This window comes from Cajanus cajan, chromosome 6 (genome assembly GCF_000230855.2).
Source record: "Cajanus cajan strain Asha chromosome 6, NIPB_CcT2T_4, whole genome shotgun sequence".
Lineage (NCBI taxonomy): Eukaryota > Viridiplantae > Streptophyta > Magnoliopsida > Fabales > Fabaceae > Cajanus > Cajanus cajan.
The window spans coordinates 35145310-35157844 of record NC_138522.1 but is presented as its reverse complement, the minus strand read 5'-3'; the positions used below and the strand labels follow the sequence as shown (position 1 = coordinate 35157844).

The following is a 12535-nucleotide window of genomic DNA, read 5'->3' as shown; positions in this document are numbered from 1 at the left end:
GCTTCGGCACTTGGGGCATACACATATACATATGACCAATGATGATGACTTCTAATCATAGGTTGCTCACATGATTTCATAAAATGCCACTTTACAGAAAATGACACACTTGCAGGTAACTTGTCTTAAATCAACCGTGGGTTGGATCTTGGATGTGTATTTATGTCACATATGTTGTTGTGTTATTGTGCCAAGTACCAACCATGCCCTTCTCAGTTCAAACATGGTTACTTCACATATAAGTCATTCATATTTCTTAAGCCTGTAATTTTGGGTTTCAAGTAAATTTTTTTAACTATGTCATTTTCTTTTTAATTTTATGAGAATATATTAAAAGGATTATGTTTGAATGCTAGATTGCATGAAAGTATAGTTTTAAATGTTAAATTACCAATTTTGCTGAAATGCACTACTGACTAACTTAATCAAAATATTATATATCAATGAGAATAAATTCTGTCGCTTTAAATTTTTATATAATTAGGTCATGTTTAAATTATGTATTAATAATGTATTATGTGTTCTGTAATAATTTTATAATTTTTTTTTACAATGATAGTAACTAACTGTGGTCAAATCTAAATATCCACTCATTTTCCAAAATCCCCGTCATCACTGCATTAATTGTCCATAATTTATTATCTGTATGATTGGAAGTTAAAATTTATATATGAAAATATATTCACAAAAATAATTTTATAAATATATGCATGATTCACAAATTTGTACATGTTAGGCATAATTAATCTCGTATTTATGAAACGAAATAGTTACAAAAATTTATTTACGTTTATCGTATGAGAATTTCACGTTAAAATATTTTTTTTTTCATGTTAACTAAGTTAAATTCTACTTTTAATTCTTCATTTGCAATTTGATTTTCTATTTTTAATTACGTAACTTTAGTTTTCTAAATTTAAAAAAGTTATAATTTTAACCCAACCGTCAAATTTGCATACTTAAAATGCATCCATACATAATCTTTAATGCGATAATTAATATGTCTCTTGGATACGATAGTGTGACCACGTGGAATACCGTATTTCCGACTTTTTATATGAACAATATTTTAAAATTTAAATGGTCACTGCATTCATATTTGACTGGGGGAGTAAAATTGAAGATTTTTTAAAATTAAAGAAATAAAAATATAATTTAATCTAATAAATAATTATATATATATGATTATGTATAAAATATAAGCTTAAATATTTCTTAATTTTTATAAGATGATAAATTTTATTTTAGTTCCTATAAAATTTGTTCTTATTTTTCATCTATTTAAAATCTAAAATCATTGTTAGTGTTCCTATAAAATTAATAAATTTTGATTTTGATTTGAGTAAAAAAATTTTTTTTATTAATTTTAACCTATCAAGAAATTGAAATCATTCTTTTTTACTTCTAATATTCATATTAAAATAGATAAGTAACATTTTAATACATTCAAAATAATCAATTAATCAACATAAGAAATAAAATATGAAACAACTGTATTAATCAGCAATTTATTCAAAATACTTGGAATCTATCAAATCACCCATATAATTATAAAATATAATTGTCCGTTTTAATTTGGTAAAGTGAGGATTATTTTGTCAACTAATTCGTTTTGAAGTGTAATGGAATTCGTTTATTTCAAGACACCTGTTGGTCCATGATGATTTGCCATCATAATTCATGAACTTGTATTGCATATACCGTAACCGATTCCTTCCTTAAACAGCTGAAGTCTAAAACATGAGGAATTGAAGATATTTCCCCATATGATAATGGTTAAATTTATTATTATTATTATTATTATTATTATTATTATTATTATTATAGATTGTTATTATATTAAGAAATTTAAAGTATAAATATAAAAACATTAAACTAGATTTAAATGATCAATATTAAAATAATATTGCATGACATTTTTAAATGATTATGAGACCATTAATTAATTTTTAATATTGATTATATATGAATGGTTGTATGACCAAAATAAAATAAAATTATAGGGTAAGTGTAGAATAGAAGAAAACGTAAGGAGAATAACTGAACAAAAACGAAAAAACATTAAATAAAATTGCATTCAAAGGTACGTTTAATTGTCTCCTTTGATTTTGAGGGTTGGCTAGTCAGGAGGAATAATTTAGTTTCAACGTTCAACCGCCTACATTTGGATGCCGTATAATTAAGAATTATTCTATGGTACCCATCTTACTTGAGAGGGTACCGATACAGTTTTTTATATTATATATTTTTAATAATTTATTTAAATAATATTTATAATATTTTATTCTTTCAATTTTTAAATTATTTAGTTATTTTATTTTTATTTTATATATTCTAATTTATTTGTAATAATATTATTATATATTTAAATAGTTTAATTTTAATAATTTTTTAAGTATATTTTTATCTTTTTACTTAAAATTTTTGAATTCTTATATTATAATTTTAATAATTTTTTAAGTATATTTTTTTTCTTTAAATTTTTGAATTTTTATATTATAATTTTAATAATTTTTTATTTCTACTATTTATTAATTTTTTTCTTTTTTTTAATATTTTATAATATTATTGAAATCTTATAATTTTAATTTCTATAATTTTATCTTACTTTTTATTTTATAAGTATAATTTAAATTATTCATTTTATAATTAAATTAAATTTTTTAAAATCTTTTATAAGTTTACATAGAAAAATATATTGAAACCCCTCGATCTTTGAAGGTCCTGTAGTAATTTCCTATAATTAATTGGTCGTTAACGGATATCACTCTTTTTCTTTCTCATTGACCACCTATACGACTTAGTTAATTAAAACATATCGATCAAATTATGATAAATAATAAACTTACTCATCATTAACTGAAGCAATTTAGACATGTGAAGAGTATAAAAAACGAACTAACTGAATCTCCAATAAGAAATAAATAAAACAGGATAGTTCAATCCAAATGAATGCCGATGTCAATGAAAGGCATGTTTCCCAAATACAAATTAATTCTTAATTGTCACTCACACGCTATGCAGTTTATATTAATGAAAAATAATAATTCTAAAAAATAAAAATTAAAATTAAAATATTGAATGGACTGTGACTTTTGATGGAGTCATTTGATATATGTTACGCTGTGGTTATAATGTTTCCACGTCTTTTCTGAAAACAAAAAAGAAAGTTGTTCTTTTGGTAACTAAATTAGTTTTGATGCAACCTGGACGAAACGGCCAAGAGTTTTGACAGAGGACAATCGCTTTAACGATATGCAATGAACCCTTGAAAACCATTTATATATTCATTTGTGAAAGGCCCTTGATTTTTTTTATGCACCAAAAAAACTGACGATATGTCAATAGGGACAGTTCCTTGTTTAGATAATAATGACTTGAGATACAATGCGTCAGCGTCAGAAGCTTTATTGCCTGAAAAAATAAAACAAAAAAATGATTGTGGCCATTAGAAGATCGAAAATTCCCGTAAACCAGACTGTCATATCCATGAAAAATAGAGTGGTGATGCCACATTAATTTCCATTTGTGTCCAATATTCTGTAAGGATGTTTTTCTCCACAAGACTTGCAGGTATTTGACAACGACGTGGATATTTCCAAACAGAATAGTCAGTTTCAATTCCAAAACCCTAAATGAGTGAAAAGAAAGATTTTCCTTCTCGCATTGTGATCAATCATGAACGCCAATGTATATTTAATTACCCCGTTAATCTTAAATTTATTCGATATTTAACTTTATAGTTTTTTCTTCCCTTTAACCTTAAAAGTGGTCAAGTAATGATGGCAGGCATCAGCCGGAACTAACTGAGGAAGATACGCTCCCCACGTAGTGGTCCTGCCTCCACTGTAGAAATGAAGTTTTGAGAGGGAAAAAAGTACAAATTTGTGGTCCTAACTACATGATGAACGCTTGCAACTTTCAAGGGTTAGAGATAATGATCAGCATATGCGGGTGGACCAGAAAGACAACAAAACACACAAGGATGATGACTCACCCACGGTGCTTTAAAATTATAACCCTGCCGAACCCACTCCAATGCCAGTTAATTTCTTCGAGGTCTCAACAATCATTGATGGCTGTTGGCAACTTGATACACACTGCATCTCATCGTCTTGATCAATCTTAAGCTTTACTCTGTTCAAGTTTTCGGCATGTCAGTGTTAAATAATCATATAGATTAAATCACATGATAGAATACATATGGATATGGACTTTTGCCCAATACAACCACAAGTAATTTAGGGCTGATTCAAATAATGACATGTTTTCCCCTTTTCCACAAGCTAAACATAACAGAATAGAATGCGTAATTCCTCCTTGATTCCACCTAACAGCTCGGGCCTGATGAATTTTTAATTATCCCCACTTTTGTATATGTTTGGTTAGAGTATTATACAATGTCATAGAATATGGATGAATCTGACACCTGAAATAAACATTAGCTACCATTTTATGTCATTTTACAGCATCAAATCATAGTATAATATATATAAAGGAGAATGAAACAACAAAAGCATCTCTGCATTACCCAAATAGTAATCAGAGAAAAAAATTGGCATAAATGGAAATAAGAAGGATTGATGCATCAAATACTGAACATAAAGCAGTAGCCAACCATGGCACTTTTATAATCAATGTATAATAAATATATGTTCCTATAATTAGTATAACTAAGGTAATACTCACTGTTACAAATTGAACTAGGCTAAATGACCGTAGAAGAATGCTAAAAGAAGTGAACATTTTAAGGATTCCGGGAATCGGGTTGGAGGTTAATCATGTGAGAAACCACAAGCTTAGAGAATTCATTGATTGCAGCTTGAATCTGAGAATCACCTGACTCACCAGGTGCTGTCCATCTAGAAGGTGACTGAAGGCTGAATCCTCCGTATTCATTTGCAGCAACCTTTGTCTTCTGTGAAGTGGCAATAGCCTTCTCCAAATCTAACTGGGACAAAGGTCTAGGTGCCTGAAACGGGAAAGATAAACAGAACAGGTCAGCAGCACTTACTTTATGAGAAAGCCACCGAAACGATTAATCAGTTTCTTTAGCAAGATTTAATAAATGATCTTGCACATTATGTAGTTGCTTTCACAAATTGAGTAGATTGGGAAAATAAAAGCAGAAAAAATGCATGAAATATACTTACAGGAGGTCGTTTTCCTTCCTTCTCTCCATCCAGTAGTTCTCTTATAGGAAAATAGGCAGCTTTCTTGCAAAGATCAAATAGATCTGAACCAGTGTAACCATCACACAAGCCAGCAATATGACCAAAATCTATATTGTCTTCAATCCTCTCACCCTTTAAGATAACCTTCAATATTTCAGCCCTCTCCCTTTGGTCTGGAATTCCAATTTCAAAAGCTTGAGGAAGACGCCGAAGTATTGCTTCATCAAGTTCTGAAGGACGATTAGTTGCTGCAAGGACCATAACTCGAGCATTCTCTACATACACAGAAGTTACCCCATCAACAAATCTACCAGCAAAATATCTATCAAAATTGTCATTATCTTATTTGCAACTTATTTTTGAATATTTAAATATTTATTCAGAAAAATAATATAACATGATGATTGGTTTAAACTTACGATCTGTGGTAAATCCATCCCAAAGAGCCATGAACTCAGTTTTCATGCTTAACAAAGCCTCATGATCTGATGCACGACGCTGACCCAAAAAACTGTCTACTTCATCAATGAATATGATGGCAGGCTGAAGCTTATAAGCCAAGCTAAATACAGCAGCCACTGCAGAGCAACAGAATATTAACAGTTGAGATAAAAAAACACTTCAAAAAATAAAAAGAACATAAAGCATAATTAAGCACATTTAAAATTAGATACAAAATTATATTATATAGTCATGCAGGCAGGGTTTGAAAAATGAAAGCACAGCTACATATACAAGAATGCGACTATTAACTAACTTTTCTGTCTAAGAATTTGGCCAATACACCACTATGCTGAACACTTCAAGCTGAAGCTGTCAACCAAACAACCACACATGCTAATCAACAATATTACTATAATTAGAACATAGACAGAGCTGGCCTGTCACTATCAACTCCTCAAGGGAAACACACATAAAGGATGGAAAACTAAACCAGCAACAACTTATAGGGTAATTGTTTCATTCAATCCAGAACTTTTCCAAATAACAGTCTGTCTAATTGTTGACAGAGAGGCCAATTTTACAGCAGGGAACATTAATAGCACTTTGGGACATGATATAATACTGTATGAATACAACATTACAACAAATTCTGATAGTTATAAGACAGACTAGTCAGAGAATTAAAATAAACATACACAAAATCTAGAGAAATAGTATTAAATTTAAAATTAAAATTATTAATGTAAGTTATTAACATTAAAGTTATGAACATTATAATACATATAAACGATTTTAAGGATAACCTACAGACATCAATAATGCACATGAATTTGAATTCAAACAAATCAGTATGCATAAATATGATCTTACAAGATATTCAAAACTTCATCCATAAAAGCAGTAAGTCACTAAGATTCATCATGTTGAATTAAACAGGGAAAATCTACCATGTTAACAACTTTTCCATACATCGCATCGTTATTTCTAAATTTACGTGAAAATTTAAAAATTAAAAATAAATAAATAACATGTAAATATCAAACATTGCATACTTGAGAAAAGAAGAAAGCATAATAGGAAATGTCTTCATTGTTGAGCATTTTATTTTATTAGATGGGAATAAATTAAAGAGACAAGACATTAAAAATGGAGAAGGAATTAAAGAAAATAAAGTATTTAGATCAACAAACACATTTAACATCTATTAATTTGATATGAAGTGTCAAAATTCAAATTGGGATACGCTAAATATAAGTTTGAGAAAAAAAAAAAATAAGGGGTTGTTTAGTTTAAGAAAAATGTTTACTAATCTTATTTTTAAATTACAAAAATGTCATCTCGTTTTCACTTTGTTTCCAATTTTCAAATATTTGTATGAGAAACAGTGTAAACAGGAACAATTTGTTTTGATTGTTTTCTATACAAATCTTCAGAAACAAAATTAATAAGATAGCATTTTTGCAATTAAAAGTGAAAATAAGAAACAAAAACAGAAAAAACATTTAAGAGTGAGTCATCAAACTTAAGATATACGGATTGCCTAAGAAGAGTATTTTCTAGATCCTTTTACATTGAAACAAAAGACATGATGACAACAGTTGTTCTCAAGAACCACAGGTGAAAATAAGATAACATTTTTGCAATTAAAAGTGAAAATAAGAAACAAAAACTGAAAAACATTTAAGAGTGAGTCATCAAACTTAAGATATACGGATTGCCTACGAAGAGTATTTTCTAGATCCTTTTACATTGAAACAAAAGACATGATGACAACAGTTGTTCTCAAGAACCACAGGTGAAAAAGTCAAGGAAACTATGTACAATGATTTAAATAGTCTGTATGTCAAGTTTTTATGAAATTGCAAAGTAAATTATCAACAAATTATTTGATCCCAGTGTTGCATGTCTCTGTGGACCTTATGAAAAGAAAAAATGAAAACATAAGAGTGTGAAAAAGTTTAATTTATTGAACCAAGTTAACTATAAAATCCATATGTTAACATAAAAATTCAATGTTGAAGATACTACAGTGTATGTAGACAATAGAGCATAGCTTTACAGTCACTTACCGAGTTTTTGTGCATCCCCAAACCACTTGCTCATCAGGTTTGATATCCTCACATTAATAAAAACTGCTCCCGATTCCTTAGCAATAGCTTTGGCAAGCATGGTTTTTCCAGTGCCAGGTGGTCCATACAACAGGACCCCCTTTTGTGGTCCAAGAAGCTTGCCATGTGAAAATAAGTCCGGTCTTTTTAGAGGCAGAATAACAAGCTCAAACAAAGCTTGCTTGATTGTTTCCAGTCCCCCAATAGAGTTGAATTCCACATCAATGTGGTCAGGATTTATAACATCACAGGCTATAACATCCTGTACACAGTAAAGGGCACATATTAAAAATTGAAATAAAATATAATACTTAACTATGAATCCAATATTTTTAACTGCTAGAATAAAGTAATGCCATATATCCATAGAGGATACATAATAGGTCTAGTCCTTTGTTTCTGGATAGAATTCCCTTTTAAATTAATCTCATAATTTAACATAGAAGATGGTCAAAATAAGGAAATCATAATAGATTTAATCCATAAGGAATTAAAGAATCTCTTATAGAATACAATTGCCTAGTGCTATAAACCCATCTTCCTGTTGATTACAGGATATACAAGTAACATGATAATATCAGCACATTAGTACATGATGTACATAAACAACCAAACTTTATCCTCTGGGAAGACACAAGGTCATAATTAGAGCTTAGCTACTCAAAAGCACATTATTCCACCTATTAAAGAATCATCCGAGTTCCAACCTAAAAAATTTAAGATGCAATGCAAAGGCCAATGAATAACATGCAGACAAGTGCAGACACACAATTATTACATCCAACCACCTGAGTAAATACACTACGTACATACAAGCACATCATCCTTTCCCATCTTCCCCACCCATACAATAGTCATTCACTAAGAAAAGACACCACTACTCAAAGGAAATTTTGCAGAAACCAATGGCATATAAGAGAGAGTAAAAAAAAAATATAAAAAAAACTAAAATTAGAAGGACAAGATAAAGAAACTAATCCTATAAGGCTATAACTTACAAGCTCAAGTAGGGAAAAGCCAAAAAAAAACCACCCTCTTAACAATCAACGTCAATGACACATACAAGTACGGAAGTACCCCTACCGTGACATTCAGCGAGATAGGAACAAGTATCAAGTTAAAATAAAAATAGAAATAAAATGCTCCAACACCTCCATTAGGATCCTTCAGTAAGACAATAACCATTTCCATTATCAACACTAACAAGCAATCTATACCAAGTCCTTAAACATCTTCCTAGGCAAATAATTTGCCATCACAATCCCATAACCCCGAGAGTAAACAACACTAAAGTGATTAAAACGAAGAATAAGAGATATAAACAACCGAAATTCAAAAAAAAAAAAAAGGAGCAATGGATAAACCTCATAAGGGTTTGTCTGAATGAGGGGGCGACCGAGACGTTTTGCAATCTCCTTCTTGTGCTCGATAAGCTTCTTCGATGCTTCGCGATTAGGGTCGAGGTGTCTGAGACCCGCGAACAAGACCAAGCAACTCAGCGCCGCGCTCGCCGCGTACAACAACAGGTCTTGCAGGAACTTCGTCTCCGATGAACCTCCCATTCTTCTTCCAATTCGAGTCGAATTTTCGGATTGTAATTTTAGCTTTAGCTTACCATCAAAATTTCTTCTCTCTGCAATTCTAGCGAGAGGAACCAGGGTTCTGAAGTGAAATGTGAAAAGGTTAAGAATCCCAACGCTTGGAGTTGAGGATGACCCAAGTGTGACTCTACAAATTACGTGTTGGGCTGGGCCCCATGTCGACATAGGCCCAATCGTTTTTCAAATTTGTTGGGCTGGCTTAAGAAATTATTGTCGGTCTCAACAAGTGGGTCGTCTCCTTCGAAAACTTTATTTTTTTGGTGTGTGTTTGTGTACATATAGTTTTTGTGAAAACTCTATTATGATTCGTTGAGCATGAAAAATTGAAAATACTCAATTTTTATATGGAAATTATAGAATAGTGAAATAGTTTATGTAAATTAATTGGGGGTAAATTTATATTAATTAAGTAAAAAAGAAAAAAAAGTAAAAATATAAATATATTTTTATACGTGGATGAAATATTTCAATAATTTGGATCTTATACACAACTACGGATCCAAAAGTTAAGTGATGAACTGAAAATTAAATGAATTTTAGCACACGTTGTAAGATTTTCAATATATTCTAACTGAATTTTTAATTTTAAAATATAAATAAAAACACCACTATTATTAAATAATTGAGAATAAAGCATAATACAATAATAATTTTTATTTTATTATGTAAAAATAAATTAATAAAGATAAGACTTTTAAAATTGGAAAATATATTATATAAATTAATTTGTATATTAACTATTGAAATGATATAATGTGTCCAAATTCAAATTTATATTTCGGTGTTAACAACAAATAAATTATTATACCGTATAGTTTAATATTAAAATATCAAATTAGGGGAGAAGGGACCTACCTTAGCTTCGTTTCTATACAATTTTTTTCTTCTTAAAATAAACAGAGTCAAATCCATAACTTTCAAACACTTTATTACGTTTTAGTGCAATTTTAGTAGTAGAATAATTTTTAGCTCAAGTTGTAGCGATTAGTCATTGATATAAGAACCTTCCATTGTTAAATAATAATAATAAAGATAGACCTAAAAGTAAAACAAAATCATATAAGTGCACGTCATCATATACCCTAAACAGGGAAGTCATAATTTTTAGACACTTTTACTCTTTAGTGACATTTTTCTTGCACAAAAGTCTAGCCAGCAAAACAAATGATTTACGAGTGGTGAATAAACATACAAAAAATATTCTATAGCAATGGAACAAAGTGACGGATAGCTCTGTTACCACTTCTTCATTAGTGGAATCCTTTTGGGATAACCCTATTTTATTCGATACTTACTTTTAGATTGATGTGAAATTTTTAGATGATATTGTGATGGTTATCATCAGAATCATTCGATGTAAAGCTAGCTAGATGCTTATTTTGTTTCTTAGGTTTTTGATGCTGTAGTATGGACCAATGGATAGGAAAGGACTTGAACGAATATATTACATATAAGTGATGTGAGATGTCGATTCAATAAAACATTCAAAACAACATTATCATTTCATCAAATCAATTCAATTAATGAAGTTGTAAAACATAAGTTTTTAGCATATATGAGTTTGATCATCGTATTTTTCCTCTCTAGATTTTTTTTCTTTGCAAGATCAACTATGAGTTTTTTCTTAAACAAAGATCACAACCTCCTCGATGCTCTGTTTGGTAGAACAACGAAAAAAGTAAAAATTGGATTGAAAGCGGAGAAAGTGGTTTGAAATTAGAGCAAATAAAATTATTTATATGATCTAAAAATATATTTAATTTTTTATTTTGTATTCTTATAAGAAAAGACTTGCACATGCATAATAGTAAATGGACAACGCCTCCCCGTGCTTAAGAGAGATCACTCTTCCTGCCATTTTAAAGAAAATAAATGCCAATAAATCACTTTAATGCAATTTTACATTTTTGGTTCCAATAAACCTTACATGTTCATAAAGGATTGAATATGTAAGGTTTAAAGCCCCTTGCTCATTCATCCTCTGGCTGCTAGCTAAGAGTGGTCAATTTTATTGATTCTGATATTGAATTTTATGTATACTTGTTTTTCTTGGTTCAAAATTCTCTCCATATCTTTCCTTTTTCAGTTTCTTTCACTGATTACTAAGGTTTTGAAAAAATTAAATGAAATGAAAATAATACACATTCAATAGAGAGAATCGTTTATTCCCCCCCCCCCCCCCCCCCCCCCCCCCTTTTTGTAAGTTAAACATGAATAAAAAAAATAAAAATAAAAAAACTACATAAATGAAGATTCTAAAATCTCCCTTAGCTGTTTGATTTGTTTCTCCAAAATTGTGTTGAACGTAATGGATGAACTCCGACCTAAAAGGCAAAAGCTCTCGAATTTGACAGGGAATTAATCACTTTATATAACTAAAGCTAACTATATTTTGTAGAAAGATAAATTGAAGTGATGAGCATACATCCATTTGACGTATCCGGAACTAGACTAAACAGTTTTCAATTAGCCCATTTGATCTGGAATTGGAAAATGATTCAAGACCACAGAAATCCATTCATGATCTCACAAATCTAACATTAATAATCATAACAGTATAAGATTAATCTTATGAAGAAGGAAAAGAGGATTCCCTATAATCAATATCGAGATTATTGCATTTTTGCATAGTTGATCACAAGTAGTGCAACCTGTGGACTGATTATAGTACTTGGAAAGTAGACATGTCTTATTTCAACTAATACAGGATCATCACATATAAACACCGCCCCTAACACACTAATTCCGGGTAACATAACGTTGAATCACATAGAATGATTATTGGTGTCGCCAATTGGATAATAGCTTTACTTATAAATTCATAATAAATATCTTGTCTGTTCAACATGACCACATCCTGATATTCAACAGGAAGAAAACCACATTTCAAATAAAGAATCTCATAATATATAGCTAGAATTTATTAAAAAAAAAAGTAGAGAAAATTATCTCCAAAGTTTCGATAAAGATCACAACCTATGCCAAAGCCATGTGCTTTCTTCTTGAGTTATTAGACATTTAGTGTTTGACATTGATATAGAATGCTCTAAGTCTAGCATGTATATGTTGTCAATCCTTTTTCTTATAAATCTGATTTCTTTACTCATTTTATCACAAATCAAGCAACATGTGTCATCAAATTCAATTTTAAAGCCTTTATCACTCAATTGACTAATACTCAGCAAATTATGTTTCAAGCCATCAACAA

At 29.9% G+C, this 12535-nt stretch overlaps 1 protein-coding gene across 7 annotated transcripts; it reads right to left on the bottom strand.

Moving 5' to 3' along the window:
• Positions 1-2833: 2833 nt before the first annotated feature.
• LOC109812476 (uncharacterized) lies at positions 2834-9428 on the bottom strand. Of its 7 annotated transcripts, none has more exons than XR_002240923.3 (7): positions 9091-9427; positions 7688-7988; positions 5594-5752; positions 5154-5449; positions 4840-4972; positions 3998-4137; positions 2834-3414 (listed from the first exon to the last, which is right to left on the bottom strand). XR_002240923.3 is itself a non-coding variant. In XM_020376454.3 (6 exons), exons 1-6 carry the CDS (start codon positions 9286-9288, stop codon positions 4133-4135), a joined length of 1083 nt encoding a protein of 360 aa, XP_020232043.1. In that variant the 5' UTR covers positions 9289-9428; the 3' UTR covers positions 3487-4132. The 7 variants fall into 7 exon arrangements, 5 of the variants coding, with proteins under 5 accessions (XP_020232043.1, XP_020232042.1, XP_020232040.1 ...); XR_003805380.2 differs by lacking the exon at positions 2834-3414 and adding an exon at positions 3487-3846; XM_020376454.3 differs by lacking the exon at positions 2834-3414 and having other exon boundaries at positions 3487-4137; positions 4849-4972; positions 9091-9428.
• Positions 9429-12535: the final 3107 nt, after the last annotated feature.

What these genes read in the sequence shown, in the direction of transcription:
- LOC109812476 (XM_020376450.3), bottom strand. Translation starts at nt 9,288, where the DNA reads ATGGGAGGTTCATCGGAGACGAAGTTCCTGCAAGACCTGTTGTTGTAC. An exon ending in TTCAGACAAACCCTTATGAG is followed by an intron (nt 7,989 to 9,090) that starts GTTTATCCATTG and finishes TACTGTGTACAG; the next exon opens with GATGTTATAGCCTGTGATGT. An exon ending in AGGAAGGAAAACGACCTCCT is followed by an intron (nt 4,973 to 5,153) that starts GTAAGTATATTT and finishes TTCCCGTTTCAG; the next exon opens with GCACCTAGACCTTTGTCCCA.